This window comes from Rhinolophus hipposideros (genome assembly GCF_964194185.1).
Source record: "Rhinolophus hipposideros genome assembly, chromosome: 2".
NCBI lineage: Eukaryota > Metazoa > Chordata > Mammalia > Chiroptera > Rhinolophidae > Rhinolophus > Rhinolophus hipposideros.
In genome coordinates, this window is record NC_138048.1 from 71,675,431 (window position 1) to 71,702,606 (window position 27,176).

At 40.8% G+C, this 27,176-nt stretch overlaps 1 protein-coding gene across 2 annotated transcripts in view; it reads right to left on the minus strand.

Moving 5' to 3' along the window:
* FNDC3B (fibronectin type III domain containing 3B) overlaps positions 1-27,176 on the minus strand; it is a 321,497-nt gene that overhangs the window by 46,678 nt on the left and 247,643 nt on the right. For both annotated transcript variants that reach the window (XM_081065836.1, XM_081065837.1), the window contains exons 12-19: positions 13,046-13,170; positions 11,674-11,848; positions 9,748-9,834; positions 8,433-8,571; positions 6,506-6,577; positions 4,412-4,530; positions 2,570-2,675; positions 1,487-1,659 (exon numbers count right to left, since the gene is read on the minus strand). In XM_081065836.1, the coding sequence (XP_080921962.1) occupies positions 1,487-1,659; positions 2,570-2,675; positions 4,412-4,530; positions 6,506-6,577; positions 8,433-8,571; positions 9,748-9,834; positions 11,674-11,848; positions 13,046-13,170 (996 nt within the window). The remainder of the gene's footprint in view (positions 1-1,486; positions 1,660-2,569; positions 2,676-4,411; positions 4,531-6,505; positions 6,578-8,432; positions 8,572-9,747; positions 9,835-11,673; positions 11,849-13,045; positions 13,171-27,176) is intronic.

Below are 27,176 nucleotides of genomic sequence, written 5' to 3' on the forward strand. Positions count from 1 at the left end.
ACTTCAGAGTTGGGGCAAAGAGTAAAATAAAATAAATTCCAGGCTAATGAAGTACATGACTATGTTTTTCAAAAATGGGAAAAAAACATTAAAAAAAACACACCCTCTCACATTTTTCCAACACAACTTGTAAATATGCTGGGTGGGGCTGGGAGGTTGGGATGGGAGAGAAACTCTCTGAGCCAAATAAATGGTTAACTTCCAACATAACAGGAATAAACCAAGACTAAAGCTAGTTCTTTACATCATAAATTAGTTAAAGGTGAGACAAAGTAAAACTCAAATCAGCACAGTTACATCATTTTATGGCAGAGATCCCTTGAGAAGCTGATGGGGGGAAAGGCCAAAACAAAAGTACGATCGAGTTCTGCGGCCGTCACCATCCACCCTCTTTTTATTTATATAATTATAAGTTCGGACGCATAGGCCCCCTTATCTTCTCATCAATACACTTTTACTGTCTACTTTCATGTTGTTGATTTTTGGTAATGTAGATAGTTGTGTTGTGTCTGAAATGCCTTCCTAATGGGAAATGAGAAGAAATCCAGCTCCCGCTAAAAGCTGGCGATCCTAGTTCAGGCCAGATGTTCTCAGTCAGTGGTGGCTAACATGAAATGGACTAAAACACATTTCACTTCTGAAAGACTTTAACAAGTCTACCGAGAAGGAGAAAAAGGTCACCATCAACATCGTGTCATTGTTAGTTGCGCTTTCTTATTTTAATATTTTTCATCAGTTAATTACATATATTTATTTGCATGGAATTTATCTATACAAATCACTAGCACTTTGCGGGGACTTGAGCAGCAAAGCAGCAGTCTGCTTTATCGATACCTTCTGCCTTCTTTTGTGTTTCTGCCCATCTGTGACACACCAGAAAGCCCTACAGTTTCTGGGTCACCTTGTTCTCATTATGAATCTCTCCCAAATCCACAGCACTCTGCAATTTAAAATAACAATAACAGCAGCAACAACTAACACCTTTGTGGATATCATACAGACACATACTTTCACTCTCTGATAACACACCATGACAACTCTAAATGGAGCAGTAGAAGGGTCAGAGAGTTCTAGTCTTCAATTAAAATAAAATAAAAATAAGGTGGCCTCACTAGCCATTATCCCACTTCAGTTTTAAAAACTGATCTAAGACATTACTGGGTAATTTAGACAATGTGAGAAAAGAATATTATTGTAGTCCTAATTTCCTATAGCTGATAAAAGAGTCAATGAGTGAATAGGAAATTATTTTGAAAACCACCAAAACTATCTAAAGGGTGATGTTCTTATTAATCTTGAACTCTATCGTAACAGAATGATATGAGGACATAAGAAACAAAATTTTCAATGCTGGGAACATAAAATCACAATATATCAATTCAGAAAGAAGATTTTATATACATTCTTTAATGTCTGTCAAAGTTGGCCAGAGACTGCTGAGGATTTTCAGGAGGGTGGAAAGGAAGTGTTAGAAGCTTATACTCACCCCTCCATCGTTCAGAGCCCTCACTCTGAAACGATACACAGTTCCGGGAAGCAGATTGCCCACAGTGCACTGGAGCTCTGGCCCGTGGTACACTTCTGAGGCTACATCCTCGGGTTCTGTCATCTCCACACTGTACTCCGAGACCTCACAGCCACTTTCTGAGGCAGGGACATCTAGGAGTGGAGAATGTTTGTCAGCACATCATGTTTGTGTTTCCAGATGACAAAAATCGCAGCTGATTTTCCACAAGGTTTGCAAAACACCATGTAGGTGGCCCCTCCTCTGTATTGTTCTTATAAAAGAACCCACACCCCACCCCCAAAAAGAAAAGAGATACAAAAGAAGTTTCTGAATGATGTTACCCATACTTTCCAAAGCAAGTACATTTAAGTACATTTAATCATGTTAATGATTTAAAAACAATAGAACCACTAAGGCAAATTTCTTTACAATCTAAGACAAGGGAAGGGAAGAAACTGAGGAAAATCTCTTTAACTTGAAACCAAAGGTCAGGATAAATCAAGATAAATGACCCAAAGTTGGCACAATATTTTATTACATTTTAGACACAGTGGTGGGGGGAAAAGTCTGATAAAGTTCTGCAGGTTTACATTTGCAATTTTACAAGCTATGAACTGCTGACACAAGAAATGCTAATACACCTTGAATCAATGCTGTAAAGCACCGGAACCCACACAGGACAAAGCAGCAAAGACGAGGGGGAATTAGATGTTACTTCACAAACCATTTTCTCGGTTTAATCTCTAAACTGAGCACAACTTTTATGAGTCAAGTTGAAAATTTCCTGAAAAAGACTTGCTGCTCTGGCACATTTTCCAGAAAAGTGCCCTCCAGAGGGTAGGGGCTGAGCCATGTGTGTGGCACCGTCAGGAACAGGAGGAAGAGCAACAGCGAATGGGGGAACACAAACCCAAGTCAACATAAAAAGAACATGGACATTTTCAACAGGAAAAACAACGGTTTTCAGAAGGAAGACTTCCAACTTAATTACAAAGCATTACATCTTCAACTCCATCTCCAATTTTCCAAACTGTCCATGTCAATGGGAAGATGTGCACTCACCCCACTCTAAATGGACTTCTTTGTGCCTTGGTCTACCCAGGACCCTCGGTGGCCGACACGCACCTGGCGCAATGCTTAGTGTGCGGACAGGGAGACTCTCGGAGCACTGCAGAAGAAACACCGGAGAGAACCAGCTCAGTTATGGGAATTTATTAGACCTCTACATACCAGACTAATTCTACCGTGTAACTGTAAATGCTACCAAAAGGGGGTTGGTTACACATTGCATGTGCACACATGATTTCTTATGCAATGAGGTAGAGGTGTGTGTGTAAGTGTGGACACATACTGCATACGGCACTGATAAAAATGATTATATCTGAAATCAGACTTGTAGACGTGAGTGTTCTATATCCTAAGCACACAGTTATTTTCCTTTACACCAAAATTAGACCCTTCATGAGGACAGAAGAGGACACAAAACAACAGCTGGATGAAAATTTTAAATGGTATCATAAATAGCCAACCATCCACATACAGAGCAGAAAAAGCAAATAAAGTCAATATTAATCAACCGAGTCTGACATTAACCAGCAGGTTCAATTAATGCTAAAATAAGCAGGCCTTCTTTTTGCAGGAGCTGGTTGTATAAAGCTGGTGGTTTGGAAGTTGAACCCCTTTTGGAGTCAGGAGACAACCAGGCTGAGCGATGCAGCCCCAGTGAACGCATTCTCCCCGAGGAGAGGTGCTACAGAGCCGTGCTCTGTGCTCTGAGCAGCACTGTCTGCGTCGCCGCAAGCAGCGCCTCACGCACAAGAGGTATCGCTGACATTCTGTGGCGTTGGTGTGGATATACCCCACCCTGGGAGGAGCTCCAGAGATCTCTGGCCTGCATAAAGATGGTCAACTGGACCTCCTGTCCGCAAGGACTCTATCCGTATGGGCAAACACAGTACCACTATCTTTGGAGGTGGGGCGTGGAATAAACATAAGACAATGCTGGAAGTGGCCTGACTGGCAAAATTAGGCACCAAATAGCAGGTTATTTGCTTGAAAAGTCAACTTAGCACAGAGTTACGAGCCAGCATATCTCTCAATCTCTCTCGCTCAATATTATGGTTTCAAATGCTAATGTTAAACATCTATACAATGAAAATGTCTTTTTGCTATCTTGGCCCTGAACATAAGTTAAAGTCATTTAGATAACACTATCTCACTTCTAGAGCACTTCTTGTGTATTTACGAGGTTATTTTGAGCCTCTGAGAAAACTGTGGTTGAAACCAAGGTTCTTAACATGTTAACTGGCTGATCTAAGGTCACATAAATAGAAAACAAGAAATCTGCTGCTGCTCACAGATGTGCAAATTGGGCACTGCACAACTGCAGGAGGTACCACTCAGCTTAGTCAACATAAATGCATACGGTTTTTACAATGATTTCCCAGCAGATGGCAGTAAAGTAACTTGAGGAAAGTGTGTTTCAAAGTTGCCAGATGTGGTAACAGCAGAGCTGTGCAGGAAATCCCATCTTTTTTACTCTAAATGTTATACTTTTCTATCACTGCAGTCACTGAAGTTCCTCTCATTTAGCTAATACAGATCCCAGACAACACTCATTTTCAAATGTCATGTATGATCACACCAAAGACTTCGAATAAAATAACAAGGGACAAATGTACCTGAAAATACCACAATTCAGTTGAGAATCATTCTGGGTCTATCTCTATCGTTTATGTTCTCTAAAGCACAATTCAAAAAATGCTAGTTTTCATTTCCTGGTGTATACCATGGCAGGTTGCATTATCGTGATACATTTTTAAACAGCAATGTTACTCTAATGTTATAGATAGGTTGTCTGAATTTGACCAAAGATGTTTACTTTTATACCAAAATAAAACCCACCTGACTGTGTCCACCAGTACTGATGCAGCATGCTCGGAGTTTGTACAAAGTGCCTGGTTTCAAGTGGGTGAAAGTGTATTCTGTAGCCGATCCACTGTATGCCACTTCCCACTGACTAGCTGTTAAAACAAGACAGACTGGTGTATGAGTTTATGCCTTTTGTAAAAACGCAATAGTATCAACCACTGATTAAAAAAAGCTCTAAGTGGCTTCCATGAAAACCAGCATCTCCTGTTCTTTTTTTTAAATAGCCAAAGGGCTCTCTTTCCATTTCCTGTACAAAGTTAAATATTAAAATAACATGGAGTCATTTTTAATACTTAGTACTGCTGGCTAGACTACTTAATGTCACCATTATTACATTTTTTGACTATGAGGCTGGGATGCTAGAAACCACACACAATCTGTAGTTGGCATAGAGAGAATGTTGAAACGAGAGAGAGGACAGAGTCGGGCAATGGTGAAGTGGTTCTAGTATGAGAAGGCCTCCGGGGCCAGCTGGGCATGGGGACGCTGCTCAACCATCAGGTTTCTGGTCAACCTTGGGCACTGTTGAAGAGGCTCTTCCTGCTATCATCCGCCTGCAGGTTGCAGTGAGTAAAACCCTCCCATTAGTGAGTCCTTTGGGTAAAGGCCTTCTGTCTTCATGGAGCCCCACATAAAAGACAGAAGTGCCTGGGAATGTAACAGATTAAAGACGAAACACTCGGTGTGTGACCCAGTTATCTGACCACTTCTTGGGATTAAAGAAAGTACGCTGGGCCACTGGAGGGGTCTGGGTACCGGATGAAACTGATGCCACCAGGGGAAAAGCATGTAGGCTGCTTCAACCCACTGTTTACCTCACAAATCTGGGCTGTTACGATGTTTCTTCCTCCTGTTTTGCTCTTACTAATACTATGCTTCCAGTTGACTATTTTACAAAAGCCTTTTACTCCATGAAGTTATTTTAGGGAAAATATTTTTACCTATTCCATAACATTTTACTAAAGTAACTTCCACAAATTCCCTCAGCTGCTGATTAGTTAGATTTAGACTTAAGTTACATGTACTAGGGCCATGGGAGAAAGGATTTATTATAGACAGTCATCCTGACATTAATGAATAGAAAGCCATGAAAATTCAAAATATACTTAGGTTTTCACAATGAGCCACTACACAAACATGCCTTATCTCCTGGGTAGGTTTTCTAATGCGGTAAACACCTATGTTTTATGTTAAGAACAGCTGTGCCCATCTCAAAGAATTCTCATGTTTTTAGCTTAAAAAAAGACCCGATTGACATGAAAAACAAAATATCACAGGTGGCTATTGTGGTACAAAATAAAAGTGCTAGTTTTAAATAAAATAAAAGTGCACTGCTAGTTTGTAAAGTTACTATTAACTCTTTCTTTACCATACGTATGTATCGTTTTATGTTAAGTTAATGATTACAAGGATTATTAAAACAGTGAGGTAAGTCATTTTAAAAATTCTGATGACTACTTTTTTTCTACTAAAGCCTAATGAATTTTATTAGAAAGATCTAAGAATTTTTGAAAAGGCATTCTTTAAGAAATTTGATATCCAACGTGTGTCCTACTTTAATCCACAATATGGCAAGTAATGAATAAATAACCTGACTCAGAACTCATAACAAAGACGGAAACATTTTCTAAACTTGTTGTAAGTGTGACGCTTGTCACTAGCCCATATACACACATTTTGTTTGTCAACACTGTTCCTGTGAAACATTTGCTACCTCCACCGTATCCTTTCTGCTGATTGCTTTTGACATTCTCTTTGCTTACAAGAATTTCCAGAAAAAGCGTGCCAAGAGAGGGGAAGAAAAACTTAATCATTCTATTAATTAGGACCTCTAGTTTAAAGAAATAACAAAAAAATTAAAAACACAGTAAAAATGTACATTGCAAGCACACTCTGTCCCTGGTGCTGTATTTGAAAAGAGAAAAACTGTCACTATGTGATGGTTTGTTTATTGTGACAGCTCTATCATTAGAATTAATGATTGCCCACTATTACGATACAGATGTTTATCATATTAGAAAATGGGCTTGCTACTGGATTTGAATAAACAATTTCCAAAAACTTTACCTTCAGAATTTCCATCAGTAATCTCCAGCAAGTATTTGAGTATTTCTGAACCACCATTGTCCTTTGGAGGATCTAGAAAATAAGCAAATGTCATATTAATTATAAAAAGGTATTGATTTTTATTGGTAAATGTCACTGGAACACATGAAATCATATAATATTATGCTATCTGCATTCTGGATTAACCAAAAGGCATAATAATATAGTATTTCACCCAATTCCTTTGTTGAAAACCTCAACACTATCAAATTATTCAAAGTTCTTAGAGCCTGAAATGTCAGAGTTAGCATTTATTTACTGAAACATGAGGAAAAACTCAAAATATAAATTGATTTTTCTAACAGTTATATTAATAAATTTACTTTGAGAATTCTGAAACCTGGTCTTTAATATTTAGTGATTTTTTTTCTATATAAGATGAAATATTCATATATTCCTTTTCAAATTTCACTTATATCATCACTGACCAGATTCTTTTGAGAGACGGTGAATGAAGGAAAGAGAAATGCAAAATTTATTGACAGAATAAATAAAACATCAGAATGCAATACATCTGTTTCATCAGTTTGCTACTAAGCGAACGCTACATCCCCAGTGAAACAGAACACTGGAGTTGTGGATCAAAGAGAACATGCACTAAAGAGGGTCTGAGGAGAAGATTCCAGCTAATGACACAGAGCCCTGCGGCATGCTGGGGATTTAGTCACTGGTAACTCTGTGCCGGCAGGAGTTTTCTGAGCAGAAAAATATCTTGGTTTATAATTTTGCAAGACTTTGCAGAATTTACCTCTATGATCAGTGAGCTGCCTCTGTTATTTTATATATACCCTCAGATGACTCATATAGATTTAGGAACTTCCCCTCTCCTTTCACCTGGTATTTCCATTAATGTATATATACTTCAGTAAGATATTTAAAACAATAATTATAAAGTTAAACATTATAGCATATGGCTAATGAAAGTAAATATTCAGTGTTAAGAGAACTTTCTAGGATTTTTCACAGAAAAAAGCTTTACAGTCTGGCAAAAAGCACATCTAGACTGCATAGTTTCTCTTAATCATATCCATCTTCCAGGGAAATACATATCCTAATAATTCTGTCTCAAAATTAGGTAACTTGAAACAGTTATATGTCTCAGTGGTTGGTGTCTCCAATAATTATTTAACAGTGTTTTAAATTCTCTTTACATTACTTGGCTGCCAGGTAAAATCTTATTTTGAATTTCTACTTTTATTTTTGCATTTTGGGTAGCTAATATTATTATATGATATTAGTGATAATTGTATACATAACAGTTTTACATATAATCGCCGATGTTTACCAACATTCTAATGGCATTCACTTCATTGAAATAATACACATGGCAGAGTGATCACAATATCCTTCTATCAGATACCTCCAAACACCATATGCTGAACTTCAGTATGAAACATTTCTCAAGTTCAAGATTCTGGTTATACACAAACAATAACAAAAACTAAAGTGTTTCTAATTCATTTTAATTTAAACAGTCTGTATGCTAAAATTTAGTTAGGATGACGTACCTAAATTTTTAAATTTATTTTCAATATTAACCTTATGAGTCAATTTTCTTACATTAAATTTGACTACTTTCCTTAAGGGCAAGCGATTGAAGAATGAAATGTACATTCAGAGATTATTACCTTCAAATCAACAACACGTTAAAAATATAGGAGGAAAACCATGTAATACAGGAAAATCATAAAATGAGATGGTCTTAAAATTGTCCATTTTATCTACATGTAGAATTCTCTGGATGTTTCTCAGATGTATATTCCAAATGTATAAAACCCCCGCAAATAATACTGTTCTTTTATTTTTTATTTTGGTTTGTCATTACTGAATTTAATACATTTTAAAAATCTGTCAAAAAAAAAAAAGAAGCAACAGTAGCAAAACATACCCCATTTGACACTAAAGCCATGAGATGTAACTGGTCCTTTAATGAGGGGTCTTGTAGGAGGCCCAGGCCTGTCAGGACTTGTTGTACACACCAAAACTTCACTCGGACAACTTTTCCCTTCCATATTAGAAGCAGTCAGCTGTAACACAACCGAGAAAACATTAACATGCTATAGATATTAGGTATAAAATCAATGTTGACTGTTTAACACGGCAAGATCAAGGCATCCATCAATTCACACAGACAGACACACATACACACTTTATCTTGAATTACTGATTTATGCGTTTCTTTATGAAGTATTTATTTTCTGTATTGTTGGCTATTAACGATTAATAAAAAAATAAAAATGGGTTTTAGCTAAGGACATTTTTACCCTTTCAAGAAGACATAAAACAAAACCAGTATATTACCACTTGTTCTTACTGTTTTGTGAAAGGAAAACATGGAAGGGGAGAAAGCAGATAAAAAGAACCTCATCCATTTAAGAGTAGGATAATGCCACCTTGTGGAGAAATGCTAGCAGTATAGCTGTGTTCTCATAGCCAGGGTAGAATAACAAAGGTTTTTAAAAAAATACTGAAAAACTATCATTTTCCTCAAAAAGTCACCAGTCCACTTGATAATTTGATAGCTGTTCATGTGACTACTACATGTGACTACTCCATGACAAGTAACAGCATCTGGTCCCCATCAGAGACGGGAGGGTAAAACCTTCTCTCCCCAAATGCACGTTGTCCCATTGGAAAACACAGGGCTGTGCACAGGATCAGAAGCAGTGCTGCAGCGTACTGTTTTTTTCTCTCTTAATGATTGCCAAGCACTGCTTTTGGCTACACCATGAAGTCTACGGTGACATTAATGGTGGTTGTTAATGACCAAAGCAAAGCCTAAGTGGGGAGGGAGTGGTAACCAAAGAAAAGTAAAAATGGCCGAGGGAAAAAAAAAAAGGTACAAGAGCGAAGGAACATGGAGAATAAAAGAGAAATCTGAACCATCAAAGAGAAAGGTGTGAAATGCAGATGAAGGACAGGTGAACTAGGCATTTTGGTTTGGGTCTTCCCAGGCAAGGCCATCTGGCCATGCCGTAATAATACAATTTATTACATACAGCACATTACTAGTTTTCTCTCTCAAAAGTGGATTTTAAAATTAAAGAATGGTGTGCATTTTATAAATGTTACTTTAAAAATGTAAATGCATTGAACTTAAAAATAATTTTTTTAACCTGCCGAGTCAATCTGAAACAGCAAATGGGTGAAACATAAAACAGCTTCTTTTTAAAGCAGTTCTGGTACCCAAATGGCTGACTCACCCTGAATTTATACTGTGTGCTTCTTTTGAGATTTTTCACAGTACAGGTTAAATCCTCTCCAGTGTATTTTGGGTGGAAAAGGTTATCCTGAAAAGGCAAAGCCAGAAAGAAATATCAGTACCACAAAGTCTGGGCATTAAATACCTTTGTATGCAGGATTTTTATATTGCCTCTTTCCATCATCGCCCGTGGGCCAGAGGTCTGACCACTACTGCAAAAAAGAGTGTCAGAAGCCCATGGTGCTGAAGATAGCACGCTAGCTTTCAAGAAGAATTTAACTCGATTACACTGTAACTTCTCCTGGGTCTGTTCAACCTTACTGTGAAGCTAATACTAATCTAAATGAGAACAATGCTCTCTGAGAGAACGTAAATTTGCTTTGGAATAGATGCCACCATATGCTTTTTTCAAGAGCAAACTTTTCCTGATTACTCAGTAAGCATTTTAAACAAAGAACTTAACCAGCCAGTAATACTATGTGACAAAGCAGTATATACTTATAAAAAATTGTATATAATATTGTCATGGCAAAGCCTCTTGCATGGAGGTCTTCACTGTCCAGCTGCAATGTGCTCTGCAATAAACTGGGGCTGAGCTTTCTGACCAACAGTGTCCTCTTCTGGCCAAGGGAGGAAGGGCAGCTTGGATAGGGAAGGCATGATCCTCTAAGAGGATAAATGTCCACTAAAAGCTGAATGTACAGAATTCATTCAGTAGTATTCCCATCCATCCGTCCATCCATCCATCCAACATCCAAAATTACCGAGCACCTTCTATGTATCAAGCTCTCTTTTCTACACCGCACGGGTCCAACACTGCCTGAGAACCAAGTCTTACCCAAAGAAATTTACATGCCAGTTGGAGAAAGTGATTAAAAATAAATAAATAAAACCACCTATGTGTAAATATGAATGAAGTATGTCACATGGTGTTAAGTGCTATGACAAAAAAAGTAAGCTAGGTAAAAGGATAGGATTGCGAACCTAGTAAGGTGCTTCTTTCTGTAGCTGTGCAGGTTAAATAAAGCAGCCAATGTGGCTTTTTAAATTAAATACAATGAAAAATTCAGTTCATTGGGCCCACAGCCATATTTCAAGTGCTCAACAGTCATGTGTGATTAGGCGCCACAATGTGTATTGGGCAGCACAAACGATAGAACATTTCCATCATCACGGAAAGTTTGATCAGACAGGGTTGTTTTCGTGTGGTCAGGGAGAGGCACTCCAAAGAGCTGACCTGTGAGAAAAGACCTGAAGGAAACAAGGGAAGTGTGGAAATCCAGGTGCAAGGCTTAGGAACTGCAAAGGCCCTGAGGCTAGGGAATACTGGTCTGTTCGGGAGACTCCAGGGGCAGGAACAGAGGCAGCAAAGACTCAAATACCGTAGGACCTCGTAGGCATTGTAAGAGCTCAGGCTTCTACTGTGGGAGAGAGGAAGGCACCGAGGTGGGAAGGGTGAGAAGAGCACTAACATGATCATGTTTTATCTAACAGGACCACTCAGGGTCCGTATGGAGAACAGACTCTAGTGTAATAAGGGTGAAGGCAGGGGAAATAATTAAGACACCCTCATGATAATCCAGGGGCAAGATGATGGTGGCTTGTGAAAGGGTAGTCGCTAGGGAGACGCTGAGAAGTAGGGCGATTTCTGAATAATTTCTGAAGGAAGATGTAAAAGGATTCGCTGACTATTTATACATGGGGTCAAGGATGACTCCAACAGTTTGTGGTTCCCCACACAACACGTTTGGGATGACATTTAGTGAGGTGGGAAAGACTGGGAAGGACAGGTGATGGCTGATGGCAGGGGTTGAAATGAAGAGTTTGGTTTTGAATGAATGTAGCGAATCTAATTAGCTGTCTTGTAGTTATGACAATACTGACTTATACAGCAGACACGCAAGAGTACAAAACCAGCAAAACTTACATTTTCGTCCTCCTGGATTTCCAAGGTGTAGGTGACCACTTCCTCAGGGGAACAGCCTTCTGGTTTATTCCACTGCAACGTGACCCATGTGACCCCAGCTCGAACAAGTCTTGGGGCAGAGGGCATCTGAGGAATGTTTCCTAATGTGTAGCATACCACCTCTTGGCTATAACCACTGTGGAGGAATAAATGCAGTGAGGCATATGTTTAGGAGCACGTGAGTAGCCTCAGCGTTTTAAAACAGGAAGAATAACCCTGCCTACTGTCCAGCTTGCTTGGGTTGGAAAGTCTGGGGCCTGACAGGTTCAGATAGTCTCTACAATCTTCGATTTGCAATGCCCACCTTTAGTCTGCTACTAAAAAAAGCATACCACGTCACAGGACAATATATTTAAGAATTTATTTTACCCCCGAGACCCATCATAAAGCTAAACATAGTGCAATGTTTACCAAGTTATGAGCCACAGCTACTAAGGAGCCTTCATATAAATGTAAGCACAAATGATGTCTGTCAATGAAATAAACATTTTACAAATATGTATAGTGCAATTCTTCAAAAGTTTGGGGGAGCTTCCAATCATTTACAAATCCTCGAATCATAGAAGCCTTTAACATCATGACTTTTTCAACCAGGGGACTCTCAAAATACAATGGCTACCATAAGTGGGGAGGGAGAGCTGTAAAACCTTACAATGCTAAGAATTTTTTCGGATAGAAGAACATTTGGGAACCAATGAATGATGTGCTGGACCTTTAAGAAGATTTCAATAAGCACTGATAAAAGAAAAAAAATGTTCCCCTTAATCAAGAGTTACCCAGGAAGTGCAATTGAAATACGGTCTTTTCAAAGCATCTTTAATCCACTGACGCTTCACTGTACACCTGATCTTGTCTTTCTCTTGCGACCCCCAAGCTATGGAGTCCTAGACAGCCCAGATTTCCTCCAATCCTGGGAGTATCTGCCCTCAGCTTGACAACTATGGCTGGCCCAGCACCCCTTTCTTTGTATCAGGAAATACATAGAATTGAAAAAGGCAACAGAAAAAGTAGTTTGCTAAAGTGATGAAAGAAAAAGGCACATGATCTGGGAAAATAAAGCTCCAAGAGGGATTCCTTTCAAAGTCTCACTGTCACCTTCATCTTGGTTCTCAGAGACTCTTGGTGGGGTCTCTGCATTACAGCTTGCAACACTGCAGAGAGGCCACATGGCAGCACATGTCCCCTCAAGGGGGCACCGTACCCTCTGATTAAGATTCCCTCAGAAAATCTCAAATTGGTTCAGTGTGGAGGCAGCAGGTGTCCTCTCACCTTCCAGCAACATGAGAGAAAAACTCAGAATCGCCACACAACTGATAACGAGGAACCATCATACCTGGTGCCGATGTCATTCCGAGCAGCCAGCCTGAATGTGTACCCCATTGCCGGACAAAGCTTTGTCAACTTGCAGTGCTTCTGGCTCCCAAAGAAGCACTGTCTGAAACCGCTGTTTCTTTTTCCCTAAAAGAAAAGTGAAACAATGCACATAATTTTTTTTAATAACCATAAAAAAATGAAGGGGCATTTTGAATAATTGTTTAATTTCCCAGTTTGGAACAAAACCAAGAGAAGGAAAGCTTCTAGGGAAGTGTTCGTGTTGCATGTAACAGTGCTCTACAATGATAACACGTCACCCGTAACGTACTAAATAATATTCTGTAACTGAGACAAGTAATGCACTGAACCTGTGGTATTGCTAAAGCGGTTTCAGTTAACAAAATAAAAAAGGTCCTCTCAGGCACGAGGCAGCGCACAATTTCTAAGATCTTCCCACTTGGGCTGATCAAACTGCCTAATCTGATCAATTGAGAGTAAGTCTGCAGCCAGAGGGACGCTAGCTCTGGAAATGCACAGCCGTTTCCAAGCACCCGAGAGCCAGTCCACGCGGCTTAGCGTGCCGTAGAAAGCCCTCCCCAGCCTTGTCTCTCCTCTCCTGCCTTGCAGCAGCCACCAATCCCCACATATGTACATTCCAGTGATGGTGAGCTGTTTATTCACTGATCCCTAAATATTGGTCACATGCCTTTGAATCATCTTGTCCCCATCTGCTTTCCTCATAACAGTGCTCGGGGTAGTCTGGGAGCTCAATCAATGCTTGCAGAGTTGAAATGAATGTCTGATAAGCACTTGGAACATCGGTTGAATTCATTTATATGTATTACAGCTACTCTTAAGTGTCTTATGAGACTGGAAATATATTTTTAATGCCTTCCTAGCTTTATATGATGCTTCAAATTCCTTGAAGTAATAAGTAAACACTCCAGTGGGTTCTCTTAATAGACCTATGAGTGAGAAAAAACTTAACTGCGCTGTGCCATGCTCAGAGGCATGAAATACTCTCAACAGCAGTTTGCCAGAACGAATATTTCATATCCATAATCCACAGTATTTTATCTATTTTCATGCAAAGAAAACCATATGCTAACACTGAATGTATCCTAGCATTCTAATCAGATGGTTGTGCCCAGGGCCCTGAGAAGTATGTTTGAAGTTCTCGATTTATTTTATAAAGAAAGAAGAAAGCACTTTTTTTTTTCTCCTAAGCAAAATTAAACATTTCCTTCCTTTAAGCAGGCCTACAAACGCTTACCACTAAAACACGTTCCAGGTGAAGTTTAATTAAAACTAAAATAAACACACAACTAGCCTGAAGCATCACTGGGGTGAACAGATGAAAAACAATCATGCCACTTTCATGCTCAAACTAACCCTTCCCCACCCTCTCCTCCCAAGCAAGGTGGTGCCCTTTGCAGGAAGGGAACGGAAGTGCTAACAGTATTTAAGATTCAAAGATCATTTTATCAAGGGTTCAGGGTAATTCAGGTGCAAACAGTAAAGCATAACATTTCTCAGCTGCTACTGGAGTGAAGTCATTACGCCCTTCTGCTTACTTTAACCTTGAGTATTAAGGATGTTGCAGACAATTTATTCATAGAAAAGCCGTTTATACATACATTTGCATAATTACATCCAGTGTCTGATTACACTCTATGCACGCCCTGGTATGTTTTGTATCCATTTCAGGCTGTAGCGTGATCTACCTTCTTCCTCCTCTATTTCTGAGCTCAGAGTAAACAGAGCAAGAAAGGCACATCCTGCCGCCACGGAAGCCTCATCCCTTCCAAACCCGACGCTGGCTCCCCTTCAATGCCTCATTTTTCCCATTTCTTTGTTTGGTCTCCTTTGCCCATTTCTGGTGCTTAGAACTACAGCCAGTAAATAAAAGTCAGTCTGTTCCTTACTAGGTTGATTTGCTTTAATATGGTGAAAACCAGACTGTCTGATTTAAATGAGAAAAAAGAGTGGGGAGGCATCAATGATGAGAACTAGACTTTCCTTTTCAAGGGCCATAGCAATTGGGTTCACTAAAGAATTGGGGGAAAAGGCATTCTGTAATCTTTTAAGACACTTTCCTATGTTGCTAACATTTTTATTTTTAATTTCTACTTCAGTATCAGTAACACTTGCTAAGCATGACAAATTTTCCATCGTAATACCTTCCAAGATGTACTATTTTGTGCATGGTCCTTAACACGAAGAAAGACCCAAAGTTGCTGGAACCTTAGACTCAAGTTTTCAAAACAGTATCTATAGAGTCAGAAGAGGTAACAGTACAAATAATTCACAAAGTTAAAGAAGAATAGGCTTATTGGTGAATGTTTAGAAGTCACTGAGAATAAAGCAAAAACAAGGGAAAGGAGGTTAAAATATTTCAGACATGAGAGAAGTTTTTGAGTGAAAGTAAATATCCATGTATGACACGGAGGTTAACATAAAAGGGCCATCTGGGAAGAGAACAAGAACATTTATAAAAGTCACTGCAAGGCAAAGTGATCCACAGCTGAGAAGTAATCAAATGAGGAAGGAGAACGCCGTGGCTCCAGCTACCATGGCTCACACGTCACCCTGGTCTCCTACGACAGACTTCCAGGCTCTCGAATGGCCTGGAGCTTAGGCCTCAGAACACGGGCATGTTCAAAGGTACAGAGGATATGGAGAATCTCTTGTAAAGCAAGAGGGAGCCAGGTTGCAAACAGCATTTATAAGTAAAATATCCAGTTCTTGTTGACAGCAATGGACAGGATTACAAAAAAAAAAAAAAAAAAAAGACGGTGCTTTAGAAGATTGGAAGATTCAGACAAACTGACAGACAAATAAGAAATTAAACATGTCCAAGCCGTTACTGTCGGTAAAGTTTTACAGATGGCAAATCATAGCTTCCGTATTTTATAGGAAGCGTGGCTCCAAATGATTCTGAGAGGTTATAATCTGTGGCAGGTTCTCTCTTCTAATAAAATCTAATTTAAACTACACAGGATTACTGAGTTATACTAGCTTTACTTGGAAAGGAAACTTGCCACTTGTGGTGTGTCACACGGAGGAGAGTTAAGAGTGAGGGGTCTCCAAAGGTCTGTGAATTGGCTGGTCCACCAGGGAAGAGCTGGGGCATGGATGCCCAGTAGCACCCTGATTCTGTCCATTGGCGGATCAGGTGTGCAGCGTGAGAGCAATCAGAACAGACCCTCCCTAAGATGAGCACCTGACTGCCTGTTCTCCAAGGGAGAAAACTTCACCCCAATTACAGAAAGAGGTGACAGGAGGCTCCAAGCCCACCGCCTTGATCATTCTGGAGCAGACCCAGCCACTCGGCTATATCTGACACGAAGCAATATAACACCCAGCCATGTTTTGCCAGGATCCACAAGCCAAAAAGGGGCAGACTTTCAGGGTTCCATGGCTTGTTTCCATTTCATAACCTTGGGCACGCCCAAGCACATCAAGTTCATTCAAGGACAAAGCTAATCTTTACTAGAATGTGAAGAAATCTCAGAGTACAAATTCACTGTGTGTCGATAAACCTCATGATATTCATTCTGGCGTGAGGTGAGGCATTACAAACCTGGGTTGCTTCCCTCTTCAGTTGCGTGTTCCTCTTCTCACTGGACTGAATTCATGGTTCTAGCTAATCTACTGTCATCCCACACCCAGACAGAGCCTGAGAAGTCCAGGTCAGCACCCTGGGCCTTGAGATTAATGGAACTGTTTTCCAACCAGAGCCCAGGGTGCTTGACCTCTCTCCACTTCGGGTCAAAATTGCTCTCCAGGAAAGCACTGGATTTGCCAGCAAGCTGGCTCGTGTACATAGAATATATTAGATGAGTCCTTTTTCAGTGCTGGGCTCCCCAGTTTTGCCTCTGTCTCTTCTTACCACGGAACAAAAACACACGGAATGTTATCTACATTCTAGACCCCACAGGGTCAGTTCTTCTCCATCCCCTTCAGCATGCCCACGGCAGCTCAGTCCCCCATGCCACTGAAACTCCAGTCATTTACCACAGAGTTCACCTGGCCTAGGCTGGACATCACATTTAGCTGATCCTTTGGTGAGCGAGCACCTCTTTTCAGTTCTAGATTCACATACTAAAGGGAGTTACTGTCTTTGGGGGTAGAGTCCCAGCCTTCTAACACTTACAAGACTGCACACTGTATCAGCATTTGCCTCTCTGTTGCTCCATTTTCATCCTCACTCACTTATAAGGGTCACTCATTTGGTTACAAGTCTAGATGAGTCTAGATGTTCTTCTGCGTCCTACAAGGTTCCTGCTCAATTCTGAAGAATGTCAATAATCTCTAACTTTTGCCAGATTGTGAAAGGGCCCAATCTTGGAAATGTGGGGGTTAGAGAAGGAAGCTTGGGGGATTATGTATAAAATGTAGACTTATGTAGCTACATAGCAGGAATGACTCAGCCTTGGAAACGTTTTTCAAGATGTATCAATAACCTCACGGAAAAAGACATTAACTTTATCAATCATTATTTCATTCCTTAAAATGATATTTGGAGTTCAATTATAAATATAAAAGGTCTTAAATATTTTGAGGAACATAAACTCTATTTTCCTATTTAATTTTCTGCCCTTTTATTACCTACTTGAATACAGTAGAACCTCGGTTTTCAAAGTCTCCATTGATGAACATTTCAGTTTACGAACGCCGTAAATTTTATGGATTTATGGTATCATTAGATAGTAAAATTCATGCTAAATTTGCAGTTTTAGGGGTTGATTTTAAAGGTCTAGAACGGATTAATCCATTTCGCATTATTTTCTATGGGAAAACCGTGCCTTGGTTTTCAAACGTTTCAGAACTCAAACAGAAAGCCGGAACGGATTATGTTAAAAAAACCAAGGTACCATTGTATTTTCCCATTTCTTTCTAAGCTATAGTTTAACGAAAACTAGCTATTAAATAAAATTATAACATATTTCTTAATTATCCTCCCCATCCCAAATTAAATACTTTGCTGACCTCCTATGAGTCACCCAAAGGAGTAGGACACATGATCCCACTTTTCAAGTGCAACATGAGGCGAAGGCATTAGTTGGCAGGAATACTGTTTATTTCATGGGTTCCCTCCTCTATCACTAAGGGAGCAGGTTGGGATCTCTTCCGTCTGTTAACTGAGTAGCACAGTGCCAATGAGCATGCCCTGCTGGCAGGTGGAGCTGCATTAGGTACAGGGTCTGACTTCTGCCTGACCACTGCATTTCTGGGTACACATCTGTCTTCCTTCTCCCCCTACCCAGAACACTGAGAAGAGAAGCAAGGGTAGGGAAAAGAGTTATGCTGTACTTTCAAAGTCCATGACCTCGTTATCTAACAATCTTATGGCACAGTCCCTCAAACACAGCACATGTGCTATACAAAGATAAAGGAAAAAAGATTTATTAGTGGTTTCTTATGACTAAGAGAGTCAAGAGAAGCCTTATGTCACATGGTGGTGACTTGAAACACATCCAAAAATTCTTTGATCCCCTACCACCGAGGAGCAAAATCTATGGCCCTTTCCCTTGAATGTGGTGTGCTTGTGACTCACTTGTAACTCACTGAACGTGTAAAAATTAAGCTGACTTCCAAGGCCAGGTCTAAAATGGTGATGAAGCTTCTGTTTCTCCCACCCCCTTCTCCACCCCCGCAACACTCACTTTTGCAATTCTGACTCCCTAATGGCTGCCATGCTGTGAGGGAGCCTCAGGTGACACCCCACCCAGGCTGCCAGTGAACACTACACTTGAGAGTGAAGACCCCATCAGAAGATTTGAACCCTTCATGAGCCCTCCCAGTGGAGCTCCAGCAATTGTGGAACCCAGACAAGCCACCATTCCCCCAGAATCCTGTTCAAATTTTCACCCAGAATCCAGGAGCATAAGAAATTGACTATATTAAGCTATTAAGTTTTGAAGTAATTTGTTATGAAATATTACTCTCATCTATTTTGATGTCCATATTTGTCTACAGTATGTAGTTTTCCAGTAAGCTTTTAAATACCTCCACCACCAGGAGGTAAGAAAGTGGAAGTGGGCATTCTAGTACACCAACGGTTGATGTACACCTGAATAAAGACTTCTATTTTCTACACGCACTGACTTAGTACATGCCTTTCCTCTAAAAGCCAGCCAACTAAGGCCTCTCTGCACAGATTTTTAAAACTTATTTTTGTAGAAGATAAAAATGGAACCAGATTCCTCGATGACAAAGATCAACCAAAATTGTGAACCAACAGCAATATTGTTACTTCTTCTTACAGAGATACATTTTCAATTGAATTAAGATTTTTAATAATGCTATCCCCCAAACTGTAGAGAACAGTGGGGAGATTTTTAAATACAGATATGCAACAGTCTTTTGGAGGTGGTGTAGGTATGGCATAGCTTAAAGCCACAGGAGTGAACAAATTGAAAAACCTTTCGAAGTACCTCCACTTGTCACCCTCTTTTCGGTATCTATCTATAAACACATAATGGAATCAAGTTCCAGGGGAGAAATCAAGTTAAATCAGGTGGGTATGACTATTTGAACACTGGTATCTAGTATATAGAAAGAATTTGATTCACTTCATACAACCCAACTAATTTTTAATGTTAAAATAGGTTTAAAAGTAACTGTTAATTTGTAAAACTACGTAACCGAAAAGACTGAAAACAGTTGTGTGTTTTTTTTTTCAAGTCAGTTTTCCTTCTTTATTAACTTGCATGTCTTTATAAAGCTGTCCTGAGGTACTTGGGTACATGAATCAACTAAATGGGTTGGTTCCCTGTTAAGGAACTTCACACAGCCACGGCCACCTGTACACATATGACTTATACTTCCTCTAATTAATTCAGACTACAGAATTTTTCTGCCAGGAGTAATTCTGGAGACTGTGGGGAATGTGGTTGCTCCAGCTAATATTTCCAATTACCCTGGCATTAACAACCCTGGAAGCTGGTATTTCCAAAACTGGCATGAATAGATGAAGTTGGCTGATATTTCAATTGCCTTCAAATTAACAGATTGGAAACAATCCTTCCTGTTCCTCTTCCTGTTTCAAGAAAATGAGAATGGCCAACACAAGGGTGCCAGAATCGACGGTGAACTGGCTTGGTTCCCTTTGGTCATGTGCTTTGTACTCTTCCTGACTTTTCCTTGTTCTAGGTTGACCTCCATCTCATCCAGGTTCTTTCACAGCCACGCATGCTGCTTTCCCGATCTGCTCTTACTGGGCTTGCTCACCGCCTACTAAGTAAGTTACATGAATGTGGTTATCAGTTGTTATGTGCTTATGGCCCCTGGCTGCTGGATCCAGACATGGGCTGAGCAATTCTGGGCAGGGCACTCTCTGTAACATCATAGTTCAACCTGTCAGAAATGGCAACGATAAATCAAATAAAAAATAAAGTTGCACTGGCCAACTGAACTACTGCCAGGCTCAAAGATTTAGTCTGCTAGTACGTCTATATTTAGAAGTTGTTCCAGCACTGGTCGACCCTCGGCAACATCAAAGATAAATGTTGGCTTGAGAAATAAAAGAGCATGTATGTGCAGCACAACCATATATAAGGGGCTCATAACGGGGAGGTGGAGACACTCCACATCTGGGTGGATTCAAAAGTTCCTTGTGCCAAACTTCACTTTCTCTGCAGTGATGCCTCTTTCATTTTACTGAGCACTTTGGCACAGAGGAACTTTCAAAGGTAAGAAAAGGGGGTGGGATAGTTTGTGGTCATGGGTTACTAAATACTGCATGCATTTTATCCCCTGGCACACTTGTTTTGTCTATTAGTGGGAAAGACTTAACTACTTGAAATAGCCAAGAATGATCATTAGATCTTCTGACTTAAAACAAACATAATTTCCCTATATATACCTCCAAATATGAAGGTGCATTGGATGTCAAGTGCTTTGATAAGATCAACGTGTTGAGACTGTCCCAGGGAAGGGAAAAAAAGGAGCAAGGTGGTGATTTTGGAACAGGCAGCCTGTGCTGTTCACAAGTGACCAGGAGATGCATGGGCTCAGTTCATCCATCCAGTCAAGGCCCAAGACTGCTGCCTTCCAGCTGGGAACCAACAAGCAGGACAAACGTGCGCTGATAAATTGGGTACCAAGGATCAAGGCGAGGATTTGTAATTTTGCCTCAGCTGGAAGCTCTCCACAAAGCCTGCTGCCCAAACACATAGCTCCATCCTGCCCACATGTGACAAATGGTAAAATGCAGGGAGAGAACGTGCTTCAGCTGTGCAGATGTCTGGGGCTGAGGTCCCTTAGAGACAGGGCTCCTTTTAACTCAGCTCTGCCTTTGGTACCTATGAACATCTCTGTTATTAAATCCTTCCTGGCCTAGATTCCTTCAACAGGAGCTAGAGACGAGGAAGCTATTCCCTTTGCTCTCCGAAAACACTCTTGGACATGGCAATCGGTGAGGTGGCGAAACACTGCCACTGTCTGGTCACTAATTCAACTTAAGGCACTTGTATGTACGAAAGATGGTTTCAGATAGACAGAGAGTGAAATGAACCTGAGACCCCCCTCACCCCCGCTCTCCAATCTCCATGAAGGCATTCCTTGAGAATAACCAAAAGAGCACGTGGCCTGGGCAGGGGGTACCTTTCCCCTACAATTTTAGCCAGGCATTGGCGATGGGCTGGAGAATGGAAACTGACCTCCCTGGTATTCTCCACTGGAAAAGCATACTATGCCACCTAAGGTGGCATGGCACCTCAGAGAAAACGTCAACTGCATTGTCAGAGAGGCTCTCCTCCACCATCCTATGAGACCCTGTCAGTCACTCTGCTTGCTGATACTCCAGTTCTCTCCAAAAACAGTGGCTGTCTAAATAGAAAAGCCATGTGCAAATTCACTTGGGCAGAAAGCATTCCGAAAGACATCAACACTAACTATTCAATACCTAAGTTAAACAGTTATCTGATTAACAAACTAGTTACCAAGTACCTCCTCAATTCCTAAAATGAGCTAGGTTGGCTCCTCCTGAACTAGATGGCCAAGTGACAACCTGGGGCCTCCTACTTGCTCCAGGAGGTTTCTGCAACAGGGCTGTTGAGCATGGCCAGGGACTCACGGGTTCTACCTGCTGCTGGTCTGTTCTGCTCTCTCTAGTTCAAATGATACGCCCCTTGATTTCTGTAGCATTTATTTTATTCTTAGTCCCCTGTGTTTTACAGTTGTGTTGGCTCATTAGTCACCAGGAAAGCTAGATGTGAAATTGCTTTGTGGGCTAGCTGAGTCACATGTGAGGAAGATTCTTAGGAACTCCACTAGTCACATTCCCACAAAGCTATTTTTCTGGTTCTTTCCTATGTTCCCAACGTGTCATGTCGGGAAACTAAGCTAATGGCAAAGGAACATCTATATATAGCACTGACGTCCGTTTTTGTTTAGCCCAAACCAGAGACACTAATCCCAGGGTTCCTGTTTAAGTTCCTCACAGAAGAATGTCATATTCCTTTCAGACGATGCTTCTAATCGTTAGCTTTTTCTTCCCCAGATCTTAACGTGTTTAGGTGACACGAAGTAATCATTACACAGCATCATCTATCGCCCAAGTTATCTCATTCAATCTTAACATACCTGTGAGACAGATGACACTATTTTTCAAGAGGAGAAGTTGAGGCTTGGAGGTTAAATTACTTGCTGGACTAGAGACCAGAAACTACCAATCCAGGTGTCTCTAGGTGAGCACCATGTCACTGATACACATCACCCGTATGAATCCATGCAAGATCTCAGGACACAGGCATGTCCTGAGTAACTAGGTGACCAGCACCAGTCAGTATTTCTATATGCCACAATTTAAAGCCGTATCAAAGAGTAGAACTCACAAGTTAAGTTTCCATAAAACCTTCCTTTATGGAATTTATGTTTTCTAAAATGGAAAAGAAAGTTCCTATTTGACAATGAAGTTGGCCCTTTTACTCCAGTTTTCAAGGAAAAGGCCAGCTCACCATCCCTTAAAACAGACTGGACAAGCATTTATGTGTAAATCAATCCAAAGTTTCCTAATCCTTTTCCGAAGAAACCTATCCCTACCCTAGAGACCTCTATATCCTTAATCCTTCCCTCTTAGCTTCTTCTAGAGAAAAATTCCCACGTCTACTAGATAACCTCTGTGTCATCAAGCAGAGAAGCAAGAGGGGTCAACTTAGCTCAGAACGGTGACCAACGGTGAGTTAGGGCAGGCCAAAGAGAGTGGCTCAGGGTGGCACCTGGGTTAATGAGTTTAAGCACTATCTCCACAAGAAATTGAGCATCTCAGCATTGCTGTTAAAATGTTAAGGTTTTTTCCTATTCATAATTCTGGATTAAACTAAACTCAATTCATGAAAGTTTTTTTTTTTTAAATCAGCATGAGGTGTAACACTCAAATCTCATAGAAGAAAGAAACCATTACAACACTGCAGACCTGCTTTCTGCCAGTCATCAGAATAACTATGATTTGTAAATTAAACACAGGGGCAAGGGCACATGGTGATCAAAAGAGCATTAAAATGTACTGATGACTCAGCCAACAGTTGAGTAGAAAACTGCCTTGAAAATGGCCGCCGGCGTTGCTGCTCATAACGGGAGTTTCCTGGAGGAGCGAAGAATGGCTGAAGATCTGCAAAATGCAAGACCAGTTTGCGGCTCCAAGGCTCTATACGCTACAACTCATGTGAGTCACCACAACAAGGGGACGTGGCCAGCAAAGGCCACACCTGACCTGTTTGAGGGGAAAACTGAAACTGACGGTCACAGCTGAAAAGCCAGTGACACCTGTGCCTTCCATTTTCAGTTGCTCAATAGCCTCCCAGTCACAATTACTCCCCACACTGATATACACATTGAGGGATTGCCTAGTTACAATTATTAACAGAGAAAAGCAGGCAGCCAACCCTCTTGAAGAACTGTTAGTGAATGACTTGTAAGTGAATTCTATGAAGTGGATGTAACATCAGTGACAGAGAATTTAGGACAGATAGCGTATCAGCTGCCCACTGGGCCGGAATGTTTCTGTTTTCTGTTCCCCATTAGGCTCACCTCTGCCTTCCAAGACCTTAGCTATTGATTAAGAGGGTTAATCTTGCAACTCCCCAAGGTCATCTCAGCACAGCAGTCCCTGTCACCGGGGCAACAAAGGCCATGTATAGACTGACCTCTGCCGCTGCTCTTTCATTCATGAAGGTCTTCTTCTAAGGGGTTTGACAGCTGGATTTGATGCCTATGCTTTTATTTTACCAACACTTGCAAAATTTTACACTAATTGTTTTATTGGAATGGTGATTAAACACTGAACAAAAGAATAAAGGATCCTAGAAACACTAACCAGTGCTGTTATACTGTATTTAAAAAAAAAATGGGGACATCCAGACATGAGTAGTGGCATAGATATGGATGGCATCACCTTGCCCCAAGCTGTAATTCTCAGACCAGGTGCTAGAGAAGAAACAGGCAGAGTGCTACTCACGAACACAACCTTCTCTGAGACTCTGAGTTGTACATGTCTCTCCCTCAGGCAACGATCTGCTCTTCTGTGCACCCCACAATCTTGACGCCCTTTAAGTTTGTTTCTACAACCTCCTGGACAACAGTGCAGCTATGGGCGTATGGCTGGCACAGATGTCCTGGGGAGAGGAGAGCTCTGGCTCTGGAGATGGTTGGGAGTGTGGGAGTGTGATCCCAGCGAAACACCCCCTCCCATTCTCCACTAGGACAGGTCTGGAAACAGTCCCAGGTACCAGGTACACCTGGTTCTGAAAACTGCCAGCAGAAGGTTAAAGGAGTAGCCACAGAACCTCATGTGCTCACATGTCCTGCAGGTCTGATGTTCTCTGTTCATACATTTGTTTTTCTTCCATGAAAACAAGGTCTGAATAGCATGGGAATATGGGACCAAAAACCACCCCAAGTGAGCAGCCCCCACGAGGCCTGCTGATCCCCAATTAAGCCCCAAATTTAGAAATGCAGATTGTCAGACTGTATTGTCAGGAACCCTACTTCTGAAATGAGAGGTTGGGCAGAAGTGAATTGATTACAAGCGTATTCTCATTGCCAGGAAACCCAATGGTACCATTTTAAAAATCTTTTTAGAGAGACTGGAAAGGAGGGAGGTGTAACATAAATCAAAGGAGCTACTGGATGGAACAATCTGAGAAGCACATAGCTAAGTTTGTTTCATTTATGTCTATTCAAAAGTATAAAAGGATAGCAAGACATTAGCTATTTATGGCGTTCTTTCAATTGTCCTCTGCTTGCACAGGGCACTTCACAGAGTTTGGGGTTCAGAAGTTTCTCTAGAAGGAGAATATTATGCCATAGAATGTAAAAGATTCCTGTGTCGGCAAAAGGCCTATGGTAGGTGAGTGTCAATTAAATCTGGAATCTCCAGTAAAGCTCATCAGAGCCAATACCAACCTAGAATTAGAAGGTGGGAGAGAAAAAAGGGGAAAGGGGAAAGCAGAGGAATTATGGGAACAAGGAAAACATGGCAGAAGAGTAGGGAAAAGACAGAGGAAAGCCAAATACAGACCATTTAACATTTTGTGGTCACTAGACCACACTGGGTCCTATTGATTATAACTGTTCATCAGACATAACTTCTCCATTTCATCTGAGGGTGTAGAGTATTTCCTCCCAGCATCATGCCAGGCAGGACACGTACAATTCAGATTCAAAAGGAAAGGAGGCCAAACACTGAGTCACCATTACCATTTCCTGTAGCACCTGGGTTTTCCTTGGAGGTTTCCCATTCAAGTGCTCAATTTCTCTGACCTTACTTATGAGGCACAGGGAATACAAACACACAAACACACACACACACACACACACACACACACACACACACACAGCCTGAGAAGATACCTGAAATGAAAATAAGCTTCCTTATTACTGGTAAACTATCTCAATAGAAAACCTCAAGATATGAAAAAAAAACATCAGGTCAGTGCAACAAAGCCACACACTTACAAACAGACCTCCATTCAACTTTCACTCATCCTTAGGGAGGAAGAGGAGATGGGAAGATCTTAACTATGTGCTCACAGGTCAGCCAGGTTCCTTTCCAACTTTCTTGACTGCCTATAAAAATCTCTTTCCACAAGGGCCATCGAGGTGGTTTCACTTTCCAATCAACCCACCTTAAAATGAAATTCACCTAATCTGTAAAATGTACTGGTTATGTCTGCGATTTCAACAATCCATACCTAGAACTAGTCACGGGGATCCTAAGAACAAAAGATCGTTGTCTGTGGTTAACTTGCAACTCTAGCTGTTCAGATGCAACCCAGATGGGAAAACATGCTTCTGCAGAAAGTGACGAAGGCCCCCTTTTTCACATCAAAATTTCATCATGAGAGTTTCATCAATTTTCATTTTATATTTGGTTAAAATACGTTTTCCACACTTGACAAGTTATTTTATGCCAAAGCCTATGTTCTGAATCTTTCAGTCTCCCTGAATTTAAGTCGCAAAAACTAGGTAACTTGCATTTCTCTCAAATTCCACCTTTCCTATTCTTAAAATCCTTGGTCTGCTTGTTCAGTCACAGAAAGATAGAATAAAGCAGGGCTAAATGAATGAACAGAATTAAGATCAATTAGGTGCAAAAAGTACAATTGCTTTTGAGCAACAAAAGACCTCTGCATTAAGTGTTTCCTGCCTGAGATTCAGTTTGCAGCATGAGCAAGACCCCAAAATGCACTGGGTCACATTCAGCACAGAGTCACCTTGAGATAATGAGAGTCCACCATGGATAACGTTCCAAGGGCCTCTGCTGACAAAAACCACAAAGGGGATGCTGCTATAGGATATTCTAACCCACGGGGCAATCGCACATGAATAGAGTGAGACCTCAGGTACTGCTCTACTCCCCCACAGAGAATACCCAACCGCGCAACACCAAAGTGCACACGTAGCAGCCAAAAAGGAAAAAACAAATTGTGCCTCCCAAGCCACAGAGTGGTTTACCTTATCAAACCCTCTACGCAAGATGGCCCTGGGCGGTCAAGACGATAAAGCAATCTATCTTTAATGCTAATTAACGGCTGGCTAGACACTAGGGACTCGAAAAATATAAGACCCTGTTTTTTTCTTTCAGTAGTAATTCTTGCAAATAAGTCAAGTAAATATGTTTTAATGTATAATTCATTCAACTA